This window comes from Oncorhynchus mykiss, chromosome 19 (genome assembly GCF_013265735.2).
Source record: "Oncorhynchus mykiss isolate Arlee chromosome 19, USDA_OmykA_1.1, whole genome shotgun sequence".
In the NCBI taxonomy this organism is placed as follows: Eukaryota; Metazoa; Chordata; class Actinopteri; order Salmoniformes; family Salmonidae; genus Oncorhynchus; species Oncorhynchus mykiss.
Genome location: NC_048583.1, coordinates 33,555,455 through 33,578,230, shown reverse-complemented (window position 1 = coordinate 33,578,230; position 22,776 = coordinate 33,555,455). Strand labels below are relative to the sequence as shown.

Here is a 22,776-nt window from a genome sequence, read left to right as displayed (position 1 = left end):
TTGAGTCCGGCCCATACGTTTCACTCCGCTCACATTGAGTCAAGTCCCGAACTACACACTGCCTCTCAACCAAGCCGCACTTAGCTGCCACGTCATCTGTTGCCCCGTCACTGCATAAACAGAAAAGATGGCCGCCTCCGTCCGGGAAAAGCAGGCAGGTCTGTCAATGGTTTCGGTCATAGATTTTTTGCTGAACATAGGTTGTCGAATTGTTGATTCACATTGTAAAACCGACTATTTTCTCTGACCATAGCCTGTTGAATAAAATACGAACTTCCACGATGGCCACCAGCCATCTTCACGAGAAAATCAATGCTAAGCTAACTTATTAGCTAGCTATCGTAAACGCGTTACAATAATATTATGAAGCAGCAACAAGTCGGATGGCTAACCTACACTTACTACTACTCTTGACTTCACTAGACACTTTGATGTGGTTGTCATGTCAAGGAACAGGAATGCCACGCAGTGAATGACTGACAGATCTAGCTAAACCGACTGCAGTATTGTTCCTTTGGATGAGTGGCTAACAAGCTAACGCTAGCTAACTAGCCATTTCACTCATCAAACAATTTCACTCGTTGATTGGCAGAAATGGTATGGCAAAGTCCCAGTTCCCCCAGTCCTGTGCCATGTTTAGTATGACCAAAGTGGTGGTTGTGCCAAGGGTTTTGTGGTGGCTGTCCCAAGGGTGTGGTGGGATGTGCAGCACCTATTGCACAAATATTTCCAATTTACATCATCTTAAACATTGGCCAAGCATGACTTTATACTGTATTCTTCTGTGTCCCCAGCTGCATTGAAGCGCATGCTGAATTTCAACACTTCTCCGTTGAAAAACACTGCTGCTGAGCCAGTATGGAAGGTTCTGATCTACGACAGGTTTGGCCAGGACATAATCTCCCCTCTACTGGCGGTCAAAGAACTACGGGACATGGGAATCACTTTGCACTTGTGAGTAACTCACAATTTGACATCGCTGTTAATAATCTATTAATCGCCTTCACAAAAGGTACATGTAGAGAACTAAAATCATGATGCACCAGACAAATAATTGAGGCTGTAAAGACTTTGAATTTGAGTAATGTAACCTATCAACTGGTCTGGCCTATCTGTTGAAAATGAAGGATCTACCAGTGCAGTATATTTCAAAGGACAACAGTTTTGTGAGAAGTTGAATTGAGCAATTGCAAATAAGTTCACAAACACAGCATTGACTTGGTGTCAATCAATGGAGGACACCTTCATCTAGAAAGGTCTTCAATGTATTTGATCATTCTCTATAGGTTGCTTCATTCAGACAGAGATCCCATCCCGGATGTGCCAGCCATCTATTTTGTTATGCCGACAGAGGAGAATATTGACCGGATATGCCAAGTAAGCATCCCTCACTCTGAATATCAACATTACATCATCAGATATGATTAAACTCAGGATAGGTCTAGAGATGATAAGAAAAACTGTATTGGGCCACTGAGCCTATCCATTTGGTGGCCTTGGCCAGATACAATTATTTGTTGTCCAAACATTACATCCCAGACATGTAACATCCTACTAGTCAGTATATTGGTACATTCCATTGTTTTGTTTATTTTTCTCAGGACCTTCGTAACCAGCTGTATGAGTCATACTATTTGAACTTCATCTCAGCCATATCCAGAAGTAAACTAGAGGATATTGCTAGTGCAGCTCTCTCAGCCAACGCTGTCACCCAGGTTACCAAGGTGAGTCCACCACACACTAGTTCACCTCTCTTCTAGGCTGTCTCTCAAATGGTACCCTATTCCCTATATAGTGCACTACTTTTTTTCCTGTAGGGCTCTGGTCAAAAGTAGTACATTATGTAGGGGATAGGGTGCCATCTGTGACTCCATCCTAGTCATTTTCTAACACACATCACAGGATATTGAACAGCCTTGTAACAGTAAGGTATTTTTTGCTTTCATAGGTGTTTGATCAGTATTTGAATTTCATCACACTCGAAGATGATATGTTTATCCTCTGTAATCAAAATAAAGAGCTCATCTCCTACCATGGTAAGTTCATTGGATTCAGAAACGGTGCTAGATTGCACTTTGCCATTTTCATCAGATCTTATTCATGATTACCTGGCATGATTGTATTTGACTTCCAGTTTTCTTATTCCCTTTTGATTAGCGATTAACAAACCGGACATCATGGACACAGAGATGGAGGCCATCATGGATACGATTGTAGACAGCCTTTTCTGCTTCTTTGTCACGCTGGGTGGGTCTTTCCACAGAATATTATTAGTGCCACAACACTATTGAGACTCCTTGAGAGAACACTGTTTGGTATTTCAAAATACTGTAAGATTGTTTCATTTACTCAGGTGGTTCATGGTTGTACCATTTTCTCCCTGCTAGATGGCAGCATCACTTTTGTTATTACTCACCTGAATCGAAGCGATACCAAAATCATATTTCCTAGAGAGGAAAACGTTTTGAAAGTAAAGGCCAATGGGGATAGTGTGACTATATGATGCATTGAGCAAAGTAAACCCACTGCATCCCTAACTTGCAGTTTGTATACGATTCTCAGTTTTATCCTCATGGGATTCACAGCACGTCCTCATATTCTCTATAGACACGCTCTGCTAAAGTTGTCAATGCCCTCTATTGGCAGTTAACAGGTCCGTTTTGTTTTCTTAGGTGCTGTCCCCATAATCCGCTGTCCAAGAGGGAATGCTGCGGAGATGGTCGCGGTGGTGAGCGTCATCCTTCCTCATTTATAACTCTCTGAATTCTCCTCAGCCGCTGTCAAGGGGCCCAGTCTGTCTGTCAGTCTAAATATACTTTGTATTATGTCTTGGCAGTGCAGACAGGGCTGGGAGAGTAGTACCCATCCCCAGTGGGTACAGTGAAAGAGGAAATTAGTCATTTGAGGACGACATCCAAGTCCACCCACCTCCAAAATCTCACTGTTTGCAGACAGTATTTGCAGGTAGATTCTTGATGTGGGGAGGAATGTTGATGCAGCCAGTGTGGAAGCTGATCCTCCAAGAGCCTTAATGGATGGATGCAGTGTTTCTCCTCCAGTTACACAGCACTGCTCTTTGTTCCCTATACTGTACTGCTGTGTTGTGGTGAGGGTCTCTAAGCTCTCAGTGAAACGCTGCAAGACTGTGTGCTAAGCGTATATCCGGTTAAGAAGATGTAAGGCGTCTTACCTAGCTGCATAAGAAGCAAAACTATCTAACCCAGTTTCTCTGTTTGTTGCAGAAACTTGACAAGAAGCTGAGGGAGAACCTGCGAGACGCCAGAAACAGCCTGTTCACTGGAGACAATATGGGGGCCGGCCAGTTCAGGTGGGTCAGGGTGCAGATTAGTACACTGGGTATGAACCATAAAGAGTGCAGACTAGATGTAGACATTAATATTATGATTATGTACTGTACCACGGAAGACCTACTCCATTCCCTAAGACAAACACATAAAATGGCTTCCCACACACACACACACACACACACACTGTGCTATACAATGTCTTTGTCTATCTCTGAAGTGGAAATGTGCTATTCTGCTTTTCTCCTCTCCTCTGCTCTCCAGGCTCACTGAGTGGTTCGCTAGGCCTTCGCTAAGTGGTGGATGAAGTGAAAACAGTCATGCTTCCTCTGGGAAGCTCTAAGCAGGATCTATTTCAGGTCTTCTTTTGTTTCAGCTTTGGTGGAGCAGAGGGAGAGCCTAGCCAGTGGGGAACTCTGGGTACATTTATCATCCTCTCGTTTCATCTCGCTCTCTGTCTCTCTTCAGCTTCCAGAGACCCCTATTTGTACTCGCTGATCGCAACCTGGATCTTGCCACCCCTCTCCACCACACATGGACCTACCAGGCCCTCATCCACGATGTGCTGGTAAGACTAACAGGAAGCCAGGGAATCAGGGGGGAGGGAGGGATGGAGAGAAGCAAATATGTCTGTCATACTCCCACCACTCTGTTATGATGGACTTAACAGACACATCATACACTGACAAAAACTAAGGGCTTACCCATGAGAAACGTCCACTCCACAGTCTTGAGTAATTTATGGTGAGTGGTGTTGTTTGGTGTATGGTATTTTGCTCTCTGTATAGGATGAACTATAAGTATGCACGGCTCAGTAGTGTGAATTGGGATTTATACAGTTGAAGTCGGAAGTTTACATCCACCTTAGACAAATACATTTAAACTCAGTTTTTCACAATACATGACATTTAATCCGAGTAAAAATTCCCTGTCTTGGGTCAGTTAGGATCACTTTATTTTAAGAATGTGAAATGTCAGAATAATAGTAGTCATTTATTTCAGCTTTTATGTCTTCCGTCACATTCCCAGTGGGTCAGAAGTTTACATACACTCAATAAGTATTTGGTAGCATGCCTTTAAATTGTTTAACTTGGGTCAAACGTTTCGGGTAGCCTTCCACAAGCTTCCCACAATAATTTGGGTGAATTTTGGCCCATTCCTCCTGACAGAGCTGGTGCAACTGAGTTAGTTTTGTAGGCCTCCTTGATCGCACACACTTTTTTAGTTCTGCCCACAAATTTTCTATAGGATTGAGGTCAGGGCTTTGTGATGGCCACTCCAATACCTTGACTTTGTTATCCTTAAGCCATTTTGCCACAACTTTGGAAGTATGCTTGGGGTCATTGTCCATTTGGACCCATTTGCGACCAAGCTTTAACTTCCTGACTGATGTTTTGAGATGTTGCTTCAATATATCCACATCATTTTCCATGCTCATTATGCCATCTATTTTGTGAAGTGCACCAGTCCCTCCTGCAGCAAAGCACCCTCACAATATGCTGCCACCCTTGTGCTTCACGGTTGGGATGGTGTTCTTCGGCTTGCAAGCCTCCCCCTTTTTCCTCCAAACATAACAACGGTCATTATGGCCAAACAGTTTTTATTTTTGTTTCATCAGACCAGAGGACATTTCTCCAAAAGGTACAATCTTTGTCCCCATGTGCAGTTGCAAACCGTAGCCTGGCTTTTTTATGGCGGTTTTGGAGCGGTGGCTTCTACCTTGCCTAGCGGCCTTTCAGGTTATGTCGATATAGGACTCGTTTTACTGTGGATATACATACTTTTGTACCTGTTTCCTCCAGCATCTTCACAAGGTCCTTTGCTGTTGTTCTAGGATTGATTTGAACTTTTCGCACCAAAGTACGTTCATCTCTAGGAGACAGAACGCGCCTCCTTCCTGAGTGGTATGACGGCTTCGGGGGTTCCATGGTGTTTATACTGGCGTACTATTGTTTGTACAGATGAACATGGTACCTTCAGGCGTTGCTGAAGGTACCATCCCAATGATGGACCAGCCTACACATTTTTTTCTGAGATCTTGGCTGATTTCTTTTGATTTTCCCATGATGTCAAGCAAAGAGGCACTGAGTTTGAAGGTTTCTGGAGTTTTCCAAGCTGTTTAAAGGCAGTTTCAACTTAGTGTATGTAAACTTCTGATTCACTGGAATTGTAATACAGTGAATTTTAAGTGAAATAATCTGTCTGTCTAAACAATTGTTGGAAAAATGACTTGTGTCGTGCACAAATGTCCTAACCGACTATAGTTTTTTATCAAGAAATTTGTGGAGTGGTTGAAAAACGAGTTTTAATGACTCCAACCTAAGTGTATGTAAACTTCGACTTCAACTGTATATACAGTGCCTTGCGAAAGTATTCGGCCCCCTTGAACTTTGTGACCTTTTGCCACATTTCAGGCTTCAAACATAAAGATATAAAACTGTATTTTTTTGTGAAGAATCAACAACAAGTGGGACACAATCATGAAGTGGAACGACATTTATTGGATATTTCAAACTTTTTTAACAAATCAAAAACTGAAAAATTGGGCGTGCAAAATTATTCAGCCCCTTTACTTTCAGTGCAGCAAACTCTCTCCAGAAGTTCAGTGAGGATCTCTGAATGATCCAATGTTGACCTAAATGACTAATGATGATAAATACAATCCACCTGTGTGTAATCAAGTCTCCGTATAAATGCACCTGCACTGTGATAGTCTCAGAGGTCCGTCAAAAGCGCAGAGAGCATCATGAAGAACAAGGAACACACCAGGCAGGTCCGAGATACTGTTGTGAAGAAGTTTAAAGCCGGATTTGGATACAAAACGATTTCCCAAGCTTTAAACATCCCAAGGAGCACTTTGCAAGCGATAATATTGAAATGGAAGGAGTATCAGACCACTGCAAATCTACCAAGACCTGGCCGTCCCTCTAAACTTTCAGCTCATACAAGGAGAAGACTGATCAGAGATGCAGCCAAGAGGCCCATGATCACTCTGGATGAACTGCAGAGATCTACAGCTGAGGTGGGAGACTCTGTCCATAGGACAACAATCAGTCGTATATTGCACAAATCTGGCCTTTATGGAAGAGTGGCAAGAAGAAAGCCATTTCTTAAAGATATCCATAAAAAGTGTTGTTTAAAGTTTGCCACAAGCCACCTGGGAGACACACCAAACATGTGGAAGAAGGTGCTCTGGTCAGATGAAACCAAAATTGAACTTTTTGGCAACAATGCAAAACGTTATGTTTGGCGTAAAAGCAACACAGCTGAACACACCATCCCCACTGTAAAACATGGTGGTGGCAGCATCATGGTTTGGGCCTGCTTTTCTTCAGCAGGGACAGGGAAGATGGTTAAAATTGATGGGAAGATGGATGGAGCCAAATACAGGACCATTCTGAATCATAAAACACGGGACGAGATGTTAAAAAACTGTCCATTGTGCCAATAGATGGAATGCACTCGCATGAGATTTGCCGTGATGTTGACAGAGTGGCATGGGAGGTTTATTTCTTAGACTGGGTTAAGATCCCAATTTTGGGACACATCCTCAGTAGTGTGCCTTCGAATCAGTGGGTGTTTCGGCCTTTAATCACTAAACACTCTCATCAAAGGTGGCCAGCTAAAGGGTGATCAAGCCTTAGCTTGTGTCCCATGCCCAATTAAGATGTCCCACGGGACTATGCAAGGCAGGGGCGTCCTCTTCCCTGAGCCAGTCCGACAGCTGACCGCATACCTCATATGCCCTCCTCAAGTTGGAGGGATCTGAATTGGGTTCTCAGGTGGGGGTGGGGGGTCATGAAGTTATAGCCCAGCAAGGGTCCTTCCGTTTAATCCAGATCCACTGGCTGCCTCTTTCAGCTGCTTGAGAAACTGCTCTGACGGTCTGCCGCAGAGCCTGTCCATGGATTCCAAGTTCTTTCAGCAACCTGATGGTGGAAGAAGCCACGAATCCTCTGCATCCCACTTCAACTGGCCAGACTTTTGCATTCCAGCCACGCTGAGTTGCGTCTGCTGCCAACTCTGTGTAACGCAGTTTCTTACGCTCGTAGGCCTCTTCAACAGAGTTTTCCCACGGGACTGTGAGCTCTATGATGTACACAGCCTTTCGTGAAGGGGACCAGAGTACCATGTCTGGCCTAAGTTTGGTAGAAGCAATCTCAGGTGGAAAAATTAGTTGCTGGCCAATATCGACAAGCATCTTCCAGTCCCGGGCCATGGCTAGGTGTCCAGTTTCTGGCTTTGTAGGAGGATACTTGGGCCTTTTCTGTCCCTCCCGGATGAATGTTGTTGTTTTGACAGGATTGCTTGTTTTTGGAGGTAATGAATTGGTTGCACTCCTCTTGGTCTCAAGTGCTGCAGCCAGGCTCTTGAGGACCTGATTGTGCCTCCAGGTGTAACGGCCTTGTGAGAGGCTGGTCTTGCAGCCTGTCATTATATGCCTGAGAGTCGCTGGAGCTGGGCAGAGGGGGCAGGTCGAGTCCTCGCCATACCATTGATGTAGATTTTTTGGTGATGGAAGCACATCATAAACAGCTCTTATGATGAAGCTGATGTTGCTTGCCTCCATTTGCCAAAGCTCACTCCAGTTGATCTTTCTCCTCTCCAGGCCTTCCCACCGCGTCCATTGACCTTGTTTAGCAAGAGAGACAGCCTTTGCACTTCTTGCAGTCTCCTCCTGTCTGCGCACCTCCTTGACCACCAGCTTCCTGCGTTCAGATGTTGTTGCCTTATGGAACGTTGGTTTGCTTGCTGCCAGGCCAAAGCCTCCTCTTCCATGCTGGATATTCCCCACAATGTCTTGGTGTCTCAGGGCTGATGTTGCTTGCTGCACAGCCTTGGATGATGTCCATTTCCGTCCAGTTTGTAGGGGAGGTGCAGCCTTGCTAATGGTCTGGTCTTTAGAGTCCTTCAATGTCATCTGAAGTCTTACTTTAGAGCACTTGTACTCCTCCGTTAGACTTGTAAGAGGTAGTTCAAGGACCCCTTTGCCATAGAGGCCGATGTTACTCAAGCATCGTGGGACACCCAGCCATTTCTTCACGTATGAGGTAATGGTTCGCTCCATCTTCTCCACTGTTGTTATTGGGACCTCATAGACGGTGAGTGGCCACATTACCCGGGGGAGAAGTCCAAACTGTAGGCACCAAAGCTTGAGCCTCCCAGGCAGTAGGGTCTTGTTGATGTTCTCAAGACCGTCGGCGATGTCCTGCCTTACTTGCTGCACTTGATCTTTATCCCGGAGGCTTTCGTTGTACCATCTACCCAGGCTCTTGATGGGTTGCTCAGACACCGTTGGTATCGGGTCATCTCCAATGCAGAACCTCACATCTTTAAGCTGTCCCTTGACTATGGAAATGCTTCGAGATTTGCTTGGCTTGATTTTCATCCGGGCCCACTTGATGTTATCCTGCAGTTTTGCAAGTAGCCGCCTGGTGCATGCTGCAGTGGTGGTCAGTGTAGTCATGTCATCCATGTATGCTCGGATAGGTGGGAGACGGAGCCCCTCCTTAGTTCTCTCACCGCCGACCACCCATCTCGATGCCCTGATGATGACTTCCATGGCCATAGTGAAGGCCAGAGGAGAAATTGTACAGCCTGCCATTATGCCTACTTCCAAGCGCTGCCATGTTGTTGTGAAGTCAGGTGTTGTGAAACACAATTGCAGGTCTTGGAAATAGGCCTTTACCAGTGTAGTGATGGGTTCTGGTACGTGGAAAAAGTTGAAGGATTCCCAGAGGAGTTCATGGGGAACTGAGCCAAAGGCATTGGCCAGGTCGAGGAAGATGACATAGAGGTCTCTCTTGTCCTTCTTAGCTGTTTGGATCTGGTGCCAAATCATACTAGTATGTTCCAGGCAACCAGAGAAACCAGGAATGCCTGCTTTCTGTACAGATGTATCAATGTACTTGTTCCTTTCCAGATAAGTGGACAGCCTCTGTGCTATTATACTGAAAAAGATCTTCCCTTCGACGTTTAGAAGGGAGATTGGTCGGAATTGACTGATGTCTGTCGCATCCTTCTCTTTCGGGATTAGCACACCACCAGCCCTTCGCCATGCCTTTGGTATTATTTCCTTCTGCCACACTATCCTCATGAGCCTCCAAAGAAAGCGTAGAACATCCGGGGCATTCTTGTAAAGCTTGTATGGTACTCCATTAGGCCCAGGAGCCGAGGCCGCTCTTGCTCTTCGGACAACGTTCTCTACTTCCCTCCATTTTGGAGGGTCAGTGTCCAGATTAAATTCTGGTGGTTGAATAGGTGGAATGTCATGTGGGATGATTATCTGCTCATGCCTTTTCATGTCCTGGTGGACCTTTTCCAGATGTTCTTCCAGTTCAGGCTTTGGAGTTTTTAGGATTCCGCACTTTTCCTTTGCGAAGAGATCTTTGACAAACTTAAAGGGGTTTTTATAGAACTGTGTTCTTGAGTGTTCCTTCTTCCTACGAAGTTTCCTTAAGTTTTCCGCTCTTCGCAAGGTTGCCAGCCGACATTTAATGTCTGCTTGGAGTAGCATGAGACCTTCTCTCTCTGCATCAGAGGCCTTCTTCCACTGCTTCCTCAGCTGCCTTCTCTCTCTGACAAGTATCTCGATCTCCTGCTGCCTCCTAGATTTGGCTGGTGCGGGTGGTGTCTTGCCACTTCTCCTTTCGTTTACTCCAAAGCGCTCTTCTCCGTAGTGGTAGATAATGTCTCCCATCCTTTCAAGCTTTTTCTCTGCTGTTCCTACCTGTTGTTCCAAGATTTTTGTCAGGTCGTTGTTGATTGTTTCCCACTCTCTCTTTTCAACAGCTTTGGGCCACTTCACACTCGGTCTGTGCCCTTTGATCTTTTCCTGTTTTAGAGGTCTCTGTGGTTGGGTGAGTTCATCCACCGGCATTTCTGTGCTTGTGTTATCCTCCTCGGTTACAGGGGTGCTGATGCTTTGCGAACTTTGGTTTGCGTCCCGTCGCTGTGCTTCATTCGACTGATTTGACTGGCTGCTTCGTAAGAAGTACTGGAAGAAAACCTGATGGAGTCTGCAAAAGACCTGAGACTGGGACGGAGATTTGTCTTCCAACAAGACAATGATCCAAAACATAAAGCAAAATCTACAATGGAATGGTTCAAAAATAAACATATCCAGGTGTTAGAATGGCCAAGTCAAAGTCCAGACCTGAATCCAATCGAGAATCTGTGGAAAGAACTGAAAACTGCTGTTCACAAATGCTCTCCATCCATGAACTCGAGCTGTTTTGCAAGGAGGAATGTGAAAAAATGTCAGTCTCTCGATGTGCAAAACTGATAGACATACCCCAAGCGACTTACAGCTGTAATCGCAGCAAAAGGTGGCGCTACAAAGTATTAACTTAAGGGGGCTGAATAATTTTGCACGCCCAATTTTTCAGTTTTTGATTTGTTAAAAAAGTTTGAAATATCCAATAAATGTCGTTCCACTTCATGATTGTGTCCCACTTGTTGTTGATTCTTCACAAAAAAATACAGTTTTATATCTTTATGTTTGAAGCCTGAAATGTGGCAAAAGGTCGCAAAGTTCAAGGGGGCCGAATACTTTCGCAAGGCACTGTATATATGCCAAAGTTAGATTTTTTTCAAGGTAGCGCTACTTCAATTACCTTGTGTGTAAGATTAAGAATAGGGTAAATGCTGTGGTATGTGCTCAGTGCGGTGACCTGTGCCAGAGGTCATAAATATTTGTGACAAACCATTTTCCAGCATCCCTGCCTTAAAATTATTTCTGGTGTAAAATGTACAATCCCTTCTCCTCTCCTATCCTTAGTTTTCAGTATCACGAGTCCTTTGTTTTAACCTCAATATATTTATGACAACGGTTGTTATTTTGAATGTAGGTAATATGATGATGTAAGTAGATATCAGTGTTTATCCCAGAGGTATCTATGGACCAGTCTTTTTACCCGATGATGTAAGCAGAAATATGACCAGACTACACATCCAATAGGATCTCTGCCAGACCCCAACCATCATCCCAACACTGAAAAACATAATCACTCAGAAATGACTATTTGCAGGAAAAATACTATCTGTAGTAGAAATGATTTTGCCTTGTGTGTGTCCTAGGACTTCCACCTGAACAGGGTCAGTATGGACGAATCTGTGGGGTCAGAAGCTTCCCCTTCCGGAGCCAGACCCAAGAAGAAAAATAAGAAGAGTTATGACCTCACAGCCGCAGACAAATTCTGGCAGAAACACAAGGGCAGGTTAGGAACTCACTTGTGGTGATTACTGATTGAGGGTAGCTTGTGGCCAAGGCTTTATAACTAGGTAGCAACAGTATATTCCAAGCTTTGCTTGTTAGAAACTCCATTCCATTGGCTAAAGTGTGATTTTTAAACTACTGATTTAGAAGGTAGTCTGCGTTTTGATGCTTTATAACTCAATAGTAACAGTATATTTCAAAATATTTTTAGAGTTATGCTTTATAACTCGGTAGCAGCAGTATATTTCAATCTTTGATGTAGTGAAGTTCTTCTTGGCTGAGCGGTTGTTTTGACTCTTCCAGCCCGTTCCCGGAGGTGGCCGAGTCTGTACAGGAGGAGTTAGACACGTACCGAGCCCAAGAGGACGAGGTGAAACGCCTCAAGAGCATCATGGTAAGAAGGCGCACAGGTGGTTTTCTAGAGCTGTTCAATGAAGTAGTCTCACTGAAAACAATGGACGACACTCACACCTGCAAATTCCCCACTAAAATAAGACTTTTGACCTTCTCCAGGGGTTGGAGGGTGAGGATGAGGGACCCATTAGTAGTATTAGTATGTCAGACAACACCGCAAAACTTACCTCAGCTGTCAGGTGAGCATCATTGTAGAATTTTCATTTTATTTGAACTAGGCTAGTCAATTAAGAACAGATTCTTATTTACAATAACGGCCTACCCGTATATGTAAATATACAGTATTTCTGTATTATTATTTATTAATTGCTACGCTGTTATTGACTGTGCCCAGTCTGTACCAAAACTGTTCTGTGTTTCCTCTACTAGCTCCCTACCAGAGCTTCTGGAGAAGAAGAGGCTGATTGACCTCCACACTAACGTAGCCACCGCCGTTCTGGATCACATTAAGGTTAGTATTAAACCCGGTCATGGCCTGACAACTAGATAGAGGGGATTCTCTCTCTGTCCATAGTGCACTGCATCCAACAAACACTTTTTTTTCCAGATATTAAACATGTATGGAAGACTGCTGTGCAGTCCGTGTGAGCTCGAACATCTCAGAGCACTCACTATAAAGTTGTTACTAAATCTGCCAGTAAAGGACTGCTGAAGCATCCTCTTGACTTGGACTAAGTTAAGCGTACCTATTAAGCCCACATACACATTAAGCCCACTTCCATTTTTGGATTAAATCTAATGTTTCAACCAGTTCATGTGGTTGTTTTTATTCTAAGCCAATTAAATGTTTTCTTATTAAGTTATTGACAGTTATGTGTAAGTTCCTACTATTGGCCAATTTCAGCTGCAAAAAAAACTTTGGTGTGGAGGCGACTCAGAGAAACATATTTTTAGTACCTCAGATAAGTGATCACACCTAAGAGATGAATGTGGTGATCTATGCACATGATGGCATACTACATGGGTATTAATGACTATTTCTTGCCAATTTGAAAGTAGATGTGTCATGCTAGCAGTCGTAACACATGTCACACTGGCAACATAGCTTGGTGAACCACAACAGTATAATAGTATAAAAACTCACCACTCATATTTTTTTTTTATGCATTTTGTCTTGTTTATTTTAATGTTAAATTAACCTTGCATTGTTATACATGGATGCTTTTTTGTAAATTGGTTTATCTTAAACCACAGTAGCACCAAAAACACCCCCTCTATACAGAATGTACTATTGTAGTATATAGTGTATATTTATACCTCAGACCATTGGTTCCCAATTATTTTGTGAGTTAAACTTAGCTATTTTGTATTTTTCACTGTAATTTATTGATGCTCCAATTAAGCCCACTATGCTCCAATTAAGCCCAGTTTGCATTGAAACACAGGGATTGTGTGTTGATATCCCTAATATTCAATAAACCCGAGTATAAATAGATTTGCTTCAGATTTAAGTGGCTAAAAATACTGAAACTACACTTATACATATAATGCATCGATCCATGGTTCCTTTAACAAAATGTAGAACCATGAAAAGCCTCGGTACTCTGTCCAAGACATTTGGAGTGGACAGGTAGTCATTGAAGCAGAGAGAGAGAAGAATAGGATCAGATTTGAAGGACATCAGGGATAGAAGACCTACAAGTGTGTGAGACTAATGTAGGACAACAACCACCCGAGCCACTGCCTGTTCACACCGCTACCATCCAGAAGGCGAGGTCAGTACAGGTGCATCAAGGCTGGGACTGAGAGACTGAAGAACAGCTTCTATCTCAAGGCCATCAGACTGCTAAACAGCAATCACTAACCCAGAGAGACTGCTGCCTACATTGAGACCCAATCACTGGCCACTTTAATAAATGGATCACTAGTCAGTTGAAACAATGCCACTTTAAATAATGCTACTTTAATAATGTTTACATATCTTACATTACTCATATCATATGTATATACTGTATTTTATACCACCTATTGCACGGTGCCTATGCCGCTCGGCCATCGCTCATCCATATACTTACATGTACATATTCTCATTCACCCCTTTAGATTTGTGTGTATCAGGTAGTTGTTGGGAAATTGTTGGATTACTTGTTAAATATTACTGCACTGTCTGAACTAGAAGCACAAGCATTTCGCTACACTCGTGTTAACATCTGCAAACCATGTGTATGTGAGCAATAAAATGTGATTTGATTTGTGGTGGATCAACATGAGGGACAAGAAGATGACTATTGGACAACTAAGGTACTGTATAAGGTAGTAGTTGTGGAATTGTTAGGTTAGATTACTCGTTGGTTATTACTGCATTGTCGGAACTAGAAGCACAAGCATTTCGTTACACATGGTTAGCAGATGTTAATGCGAGTGTATGTGACAAATAACATTTGATTTGATTTAATGCAGAGGACCGGGAGATATTCATATTGTTGTCCCTCATTCATCCATGCGTTTATATCTTTTGGTTCACCACATGTGCTTTTGTCATGCAACAGTGGGTGATGTGAAACTGTCTTCAGACAGGCTTTAGGAAGACAAGTTTAACTAATTAACAAGAATAGCAGTACAGAAAATGTTAACCAGCTTTCAACTAATTCATTAAAAGTTGTGTGCCTTATGATCTTTGTTGCATGGCTTCTTATCCACAGAGGTCCTGTGTGGGTGCAGGGTTGTGTTCTAACCAAGCAGTAACACACCTAATTCAACTAATCAAGTCTGGATTGAAGTCTATGATTAGTTGATCAATTGAATCAGGTGTGTATTGGTTGGCAAGAACAAAAGCCTGGGTCGAAATTGATCTCTGTGGATACGTTTGGACAACCCCTGTTATGAATGCTGCTTCCATGATGAATAGTGATGATCAATTGATTTGAACTTTAGGGGAGATTATTATAATTCAAGTTTACATAAGGAATATCAGTTTTCAACATTTAGAATTGAATTAAAATTGATTATTTAAGAGGTGGGAATTTTTGGAACACCCATGGGCTTAAAGGTACATTCAGTTGTCATTAAACCCAGTCCACACTTTTCACACATTTTATCAAATATGTTTCTCACAGAAAAAAAATGGTGTCCTAAAACTTCACATGAGAGATGAATCTTTCAATTGGATTAATTTATTTTGTTGTGTATTTTACCCCCTCTTTCTCCCCAATTTTGATCTTGTCTCATCGCTGCAACTCCCCAACGGGCTCGAGAGGCCAAGTCATGCGTCCTCCGAAACATGACCCGCCAAACCGCACTTCTTAACACCAGCCCACTTAACCCGGAAGCCAGCCGCACCAATGTGTCGGAGGAAACACCGTTCACCTGCAGGTGCCCAGCCCACCACAACGAATCTCTAGAGCACGATGAGCCAAGTAAAGCCCCCCCCCCACCCAGCCAAACCCTCCCCTAACCTGGACGACGCTGGGCCAATTGTGCGCTGCCCGATCTGTCCCGATCACGGACAGTTGTGATACAGCCCTGGATCGAACCAGGGTCTGTAGCGATGCAGTGCCTTAGACCGCTGCACCACTCGGGGAGCCCTTCATTTGATCATTTTAACAAAAATATCTCAACTTAGATTTTTGGTGGGCACATACTTATAGGTACTCTTTCTCTAATGTGTAACTTCTGTGACCCATCCACAGAGCCGTAAACTGGACGTGTACTTTGAGTACGAGGAGAAGCTGATGAGCAAATCCACCCTGGAGAAGTCTTTGCTGGACATAATCAGTGACCCTGATGGTAGATGTGCCTCTGTGCTTATCTTGGCCAGAAATAACATAAATCATACAGTCGGAAATACCTGAGGTGCCTGTTGATGTAAGGTTTGTTAAACAACTTTGCTTTCGTCTTTGTGACAGCGGGAACACCAGAGGACAAGATGAGACTGTTTCTGATTTTCTACATCACAGCCCTGCAACCCCCTTCAGAGGTGAGGCCTGTCCCCCACTTAACCCTTACCCTATCAAACACACGCATACTGGACTTAACCCTGTCCCTATCAAAAACATACTAGACTCAAGTCACACATTTTCTCACCATGAAACGCATGCCAAACTAGACTCAATCACAGGTCGGAGAGGAGCCACAAGATACAGGCCCCTTTGTCAGGGAACTCTGTTGATTTGTCTGATTCACTACGGTCATATGCAGTTTCATGTCCAATGGAACCAAAAATGGCACAATAGCAACCTCAATGGAGACACTTTGTGGTCTCACTGGATGTGGTAGTCTTAGTAACAGCACAATATACAATATGAAAAACCTTGGCCCTGGCTTGCGTTTCATTGTTTAGAACACCAAACATCAATTCTCAAATCATTTTTTCGTATGCTATTCAAACCAGCTTTTCTTCTTACAATATTCAAAAGCTTTATTGTTCGATATGACACGTTAGAGCAGATTCCAGGAACATCGATACCCTTTGAAGCCGAGGCCAAATGTCATTACTCCAGAAGTCCAATAATGCTAGCTTGTTCTGTTCTGAGCATCTCAAGGCCCTCTGTATAGGAGGACACCCAGCTCTCCACTGTGACTGTGGGTTCTACGTCTGCTTTCTTCAGGCAGGCGGTGCAGCTCGGGGACTAGCCTCTTAGGGACCCTGCTAAGACTTGGAAGACCTTAATACTGGCTCTGCTTCAAGCCCTGTCACCACCACCTCAGTAACCACAGTTCACCACAGAGGAGTGAAGTCAAGTCCCTCCAGCCGCCAGCTCCAAAGAGCTGGGAGGATGCCAGGGGCCGTATTCACAGTCTCAGAGTAGGAGTACGGATCGAGGATCAGTTCTCTGCTCGTCCATATAATCGTTTTCATTATCATCTAAAAGACAAAACTGATCCCAGATCAGCACTCCTGTTCTGAGGAGCATTAATATGGGCCCAGGTTTCTGGCTGCGGCTGCAGGCTGGGAACAGCTTTAGGATCAGGCTGTCCTGGAGCATCATGTTGATCAATGGTCTTCCTAATAGCCCTTCTCCTCTGAGATGCCATTCTGCTTTCCCGGCCTGACAGCTGAAGTCAAGCAGGAAATCTTTTTCCACCGCCAACGTCTTGTGGTATTCCTCCTTTCATCTCTGTCCCCCCCTTAACCTGAACCCGTCCAGGGCCGATTATTACCATGGGATTACCATCCCCTCTCTGGTCCGTTCTCCAGTTGGTCCAGTGTGTACATTTATAAGGTTATTTGTTTTCCCTGAATGCTGTGGCGTAACATCCGTTTAGTTACATTAAAAAGTACTTGTCTCTGCCATCGTAATGTACTGATGATACCACCATACACGTGTCACACTCTGCTTTAGGATGACTAGGTTTTTATTTCTTCAAGCTTTTTTTTAAGTCCCTGGTCGGTAAATTCCCTACTAATACTCGAATGCCTGCTCAATCACTTGTATGTTTTACCTTGGTGAAAACAGGCATACTGTTATCTTACTGGGGTTTTTCTGTGTTTCAGACTGATCTGGACCAATACAAGAAGGCTCTTCTAGAGACTGGCTGCGACCTGTCCTCTCTCAACTACATCAAGCAGTGGAAGTAAGACATTACGAACAAGCTTGCATTTTCAGCATATGATGCTTCATACATGCAGAACCAAACAGATAATAAAACACATTGTTTTGGGTTCCTTCAAGGAGCTTTTTATGAATAATTTGTTTTGCCAGGGCTTTCACAAAGATTGCTGCCACACCATCTAACTATGGGAACAGCGGTGTGAAACCTATGGGGTAAGAAAGAGAGCACTCTCTGTGTGCGTCCCAAATGGCACCTTATTCCCTACACAGTGCACTACTTTTAACCAGGTTAGTGTACTATGTAGGGAATAGGGTGCCATTTGGGACATTGCAGGGTTCCCCTTGTTTCAGGGGTCCCATAGACCTAACCCCCGTGCTGACCCTGTCCTCCTCCTGGCTCTCTATCCCACAGCCTCTTCTCTAGAGTGATGAACTCTGGCTCCCAGTTTGTCATGGAGGGGGTGAAACACCTGGTGCTTAAACAGCATGTGAGTAGCTTTACACACACACACACACACACACACACAGATATACATGCACACAGAATTATGCATAGAAACACACACATGCAGAATGAGTGATACTGAATGTCTCTTAATAGACAGATGAGAGGAGCAGTCTCATCATGATACTCTCTGTATATGTGTTTTCAAAATGTCCAGATGTCCCTTGGCTTTGATGGGAAGGTTTTGCCTGGAGACATGTATGATAATATCTCACGCGGCTGCTCGTTGGAGTCAGTCTGTAGTGATTAATTACCTGGTGAGAAAGAACAGAGTTTTTAAAGTGTTTTTCTTTCAGAACCTGCCAGTCACGCGTATCCTGGACAACCTGATGGAGATGAAGTCCAATCCGGTGAGCCGTCTCCTCTCTTCCCTCCTCCTCTCTTCTCTCTTCCCCCTCTACTGTGGACATTCCTCTATGTTTCTGCTTTGTTGCACCATCACATTCAGGAGGGAAGCATGCTGATGAATACAGTGGCAACAAGATGAACAACCTGATGGGTGTCTCATGTCTGCAGTCAGAGACTTCTCCAATCATGCCCCCTTCTGATTAGATCACTTCTGAATATGTGGGGGGAAACTAGTCATCACAAATTGTGAAGACGTGACTAGATTTTTTAATAAAGGCAGCAACTGTAGCTAAGCTACTTTGTAAAATGTTAAGTAGCTGTCTGCAGTCGTGTACATACAGTACTAGTCAAAAGGTTGGACACACCTACACATTCCAGGGTTTTTCTTTATTTTTACTATTTTCTACATTGTAAAATAACAGTGAAGACATCAAAACTATGAAATAACACATGGAATCATGTAGTAAACAAAAAAGGGTTAAACAAATCATAATATATTTGAGATTCTTCAAAGTAGCCACCCTTTGCCTTGATGACATCTTTGCACACTCTTGGCATTCTCTCAACCAGCTTCATAAGGTCGTCACCTGGAATGCATTAGCTACAGTTGCTGCCTTTATTAAAAAAATCTAGTCCGTCTTCACAATTTGTGAAAAATAAAGTATAACCCTTGAATGAGTAGGTTTTTCCAAACTTTTGACTGGTACTGTACTTGCAGATGACCTCACAGTGTAGTAGTGTTTAAGTCAAGTCGGTCAGTCATGTGCATAACAATATAGAAATGCCAGGTATGCTTCCCAGATGGCACCCTATTCCCTATATAGTGCACTACTTTTGACCAGAGCCATATGGGCCCTGGTCAAAAATCGTGCACTATGTAGGGAGTAGGGTGCCATTTGGGATGCCACCCCAGTGATTAAAAACAGCTCTGTGAGGGTGGCCTGGCCTGATCTGCTCTGGGGGCTCCACTGTGGTGCGAAACCCTAGCCGCTAGCTGCCTGCAGGGCTGCAATAGAGCACATGGGCAGCACTGTGGACTCTCAATCCTCTCTCTGGGAGGACAGGCGCACACTGAACCTGGAGATTAGGTTACAGCTAACCAAGAAGCTCTCTCTACACTTCCTCATCTCTCTCTCAGCTCCTTACCAGCTTACCCTGAAGCAGAGGGAAGGTCCACTTCACTGAAAATCATTCACAAGCCATCCTCTGTGTACTCAACACTATACTTGTTAGTGTAGGCCACCAGGCTTGAGGCAGGTCCCCTATTCCCCTCTGCGGTCCATGTCTAATTTTCCCTGGATCAGCTGCTACATCTATAGAGGTGTTACATCAACTTAGTCCCTTTGTGATTACCATCTCTCACAGGTCCATAAACATTTAATATGAACAAACGCTTTTCAATTTCCATTAGCTCCGTTCCATCTTGTCAGCGTCCCAGGTGGCACCCTATTCCCTTCAAAGGGAATCAATAGGGTACCATTTGGCACTCATACCGTGTGTCTACAGCCAGGAGGGAGCAGGGATTACAGGATTCTGTTACTGGCTTTAGATGCCCCCCAACCCCTATCCCCACCTCTCCAAACACTGAATTGGACATAACAATATTATCATTTTCTCAGCTACTGGAATTACAGTGCACTGTACAAAGCGCTTCTTGTTCGGTGAGCCGAGAAAGAGAGGGGTACATCAGTCCAAATTCAACAGCCTCCATCCTCCTCTCCCCACCCCTGTCCCGCATCCGATGGCCTTCTTGGACAGGTGTAATCTATCGGTGGTTCTTCTGTGTGAACACAATGCCATTCCTCTCCCAGGCAGGTTTAGCAGTGTGTTCAGGTTTGATATCAGAAGCCCTCTGCTGAACTGCCTCTCTCCTGTGTGGGGAAAGACGATAGCACAAAAATCTGGAGCATCTAGTCAGTTCAGAGAGACAGGGAGCTCCTCTTTCACCAGCCTGACTGCAAAGTATTTTCTCTTCTGGTGAAGAATGTGAGTGGGCCACGGCTCTGCCAGATAGAGGTAGATGCATTCGGTCCATTGGGAAGAGAGGAGAGAGACTAGGGATGCATCCTAAATGGCAACCTATTTAGTGCAGTACTTTTGACCAGGGCCAATAAGGCTTTGTTGTGAATTGTTAGATATGTTGTATATTGTTAGATACTACTGCACTGTTGGAGTTAGGAACACAAGCATTTCGCTACACCCGCAATAACATCTGCTAAACATGTTTATGTGACCAATACCATTTGATTTGGTCAAAAGTAGTGCACTATAGGGAATAGGATGCAATTTGGGAATCAGCCCAGACTAAAGACTTGGTTCTGGGTTTAAGGAGGATGTATGAGTAGAGAGAGAGGGAGGGAAGAAACTAACTTCACTGATCCTATTTAAGACTAGTTCTGGTAAATGTGATGTTTCTGTTGAAATCAAGCAGGTGTTGCCTGAATCTGAATTCTGCCTGATCTGATCGCACTTGAGTCAATTGGTTGACTTTGTCTCACAGGACCCATGCTTATGCAGGAGTTGCTTTTAATAAGAGGAACTGGGTGACCTTGAGCAATGGGGGGGATTTGGGGGTTTCTAGAATTGTCAGAAAATGGTCTCTTTCTTGTTGTTCATGTGATGTATACGTTTGTTGGTTTATTGATGATGTTTTTATGATGTGCAGGAGACTGATGACTACAGATACTTTGATCCCAAGATGCTGCGCGGCAGTGAGAGGTAAGACTTCAAGAGCTCCAAGGATAACAGTTAAGGCCTCTAAATAGTAATGTGCATTTTCTGTCCGTAAGATCTGTGCCTAAACACTCCTGTTCTCCCAACAGCTCAACCCCAAGGAACAAGAACCCGTTTCAAGAGGTGAGTCCTGCCATGGTCAGCACAAACACACAAACAGGGCCTCCACTAAATCCAGCAACTGCTGTGTGTTGTCATGGTGCCTGGTGCCTATCTTGGACAAACTGTGTGACGGGGGGGGGGGGGGGGGGGCGCACACTAATCTGTGTGTATAATGTACATGAACCTAGCAGCCTCAACCTGTCAGTGAGATCTCGCCTTCTGTTTCAGGCTATCGTCTTTGTGGTCGGAGGAGGAAACTACATAGAATATCAAAACCTGGTGGACTACACAAAGGTAAACTATTACTCCAAATTGTTTTCGTTTTTTTTTTTTTTATGAATGTTTTATTAAAATATCTACATGTAACATTGTGACAAAAGTTTTCAGTGTATCTTATGAAACCTCTTCATATTTTCAGTTGAGTTTTTTTGAACAATGTGTATTTTGTGGCATCCTTTTAGGCAAAGCCAGGGAAGAGGGTGCTGTACGGATGCAGTGAGCTCTTCAATGCAGGGCAGTTCATCAAACAGGTAGGAGGACCACCAGCCTTAGGTGTGCGTCCCAAATGGCAACCTATTACCCATATAGTGCACTACTACCCTATGTGGCCCTGGTCAAAAGTAGTGCACTGAATAGAGAAACTGCATTGCTGGTTAAGGGCTTGTAAGTACGCATTTCACGGTAAGGTCTACCTACACCTGTTGTATTTGGCGCATGTGACAAATAAAATGTGATTTGATTTAAAAAGGGTGCCATTTGGGAAGCAGGCTTTTTGTTGAGTAATATCAATCATTTAAGCCTGACTCATAATATGGAATGATGATACCCATACTGTGGGTTTGTGTTAAATCACCTACACTGCTAAATTGATCTTAGATTTCTTTAGTGCAATGTATTTTATATTGTTTCTCCGTGTTTGTCTCCACAGCTATCCTCACTCGGCCAAAAGTAAAAGCAAGAAAACATATCAACACTTTCTTTTCTTGGATTCCATTTCTCCTAAATACTCACAACTGCAATCAAGACCTCTCTAATCATTGATGATCGTTTTCAGTTACTCTAGATCCTGTCTCTCTCTCTCTCTGATATTCCATGTGTTTTATAATGTGTACTATACTTACATTGTTTGTTTAAAGGCCCATTCCAGTCAAAAACATGATTTTTCTGTGTTTTATATTTCCATACTATGAGGTTGGGGAAAATATTGCAAAAATTCTGATAATGCCCTTTTAGTGTAAGAGCTTTTTGAAAAGACCACCTGAAATGATTGCCTGTTTTGGTGAGATGGAGTTTTGGCCTGCCTGGTGAGATCACCAGGTGGTCAATTAGTTAATAGGTGAATAAGAGAGAGTTCCAAACCTCTCTGCCAATAACAGATCGTTTTCAGTTTTCCCCTCCCCACTCAGACCACTCAGACAGTCCTACCAAAATTCTTGTTTGAGAAATTCCTCTTGCTAAGAAGCTATTTTCGTTACTTTTTGACCATTTTAATTGAAAACAATCGCAGTAAGGTACTTAATTGTTACCTAGAAATGATTTGATATTGATATAAAAACATCTGCATTGGGCCTTTAACTAATTTGCTTTGCACTCTCAACAAATAAAGTTGAATAGTCTTTACTCAACACGGTTGCTGTGTAGTAGATCAACCAGAGTTTT

The 22,776-nt window shown here is 43.6% G+C and overlaps 1 protein-coding gene across 2 annotated transcripts; it reads left to right on the top strand.

The window, feature by feature from the left end:
- scfd1 (sec1 family domain containing 1) lies at positions 1-22,764 on the top strand. Of its 2 annotated transcripts, none has more exons than XM_021573988.2 (24): positions 1-158; positions 795-954; positions 1,287-1,377; positions 1,602-1,724; positions 1,949-2,036; positions 2,158-2,247; positions 2,673-2,728; positions 3,243-3,328; positions 3,774-3,873; positions 11,385-11,524; positions 11,827-11,917; positions 12,037-12,116; positions 12,307-12,388; positions 15,567-15,663; positions 15,783-15,853; positions 17,372-17,451; positions 17,580-17,642; positions 17,842-17,917; positions 18,231-18,284; positions 20,948-21,000; positions 21,105-21,138; positions 21,346-21,411; positions 21,579-21,647; positions 22,046-22,764. In XM_021573988.2, the coding sequence occupies exons 1-24, from the start codon at positions 128-130 to the stop codon at positions 22,067-22,069; spliced, it is 1,905 nt and encodes a 634-aa protein (XP_021429663.1). In that variant the 5' UTR covers positions 1-127; the 3' UTR covers positions 22,070-22,764. The 2 variants fall into 2 exon arrangements, with proteins under 2 accessions (XP_021429663.1, XP_036810577.1); XM_036954682.1 differs by lacking the exon at positions 1-158 and adding an exon at positions 173-597.
- Positions 22,765-22,776: the final 12 nt, after the last annotated feature.

What these genes read in the sequence shown, in the direction of transcription:
- scfd1 (XM_021573988.2), top strand. Translation starts at nt 128, where the DNA reads ATGGCCGCCTCCGTCCGGGAAAAGCAGGCAG. An exon ending in CTGTCACCCAGGTTACCAAG is followed by an intron (nt 1,725 to 1,948) that starts GTGAGTCCACCA and finishes TTGCTTTCATAG; the next exon opens with GTGTTTGATCAGTATTTGAA. An exon ending in CTGCTTCTTTGTCACGCTGG is followed by an intron (nt 2,248 to 2,672) that starts GTGGGTCTTTCC and finishes TTGTTTTCTTAG; the next exon opens with GTGCTGTCCCCATAATCCGC.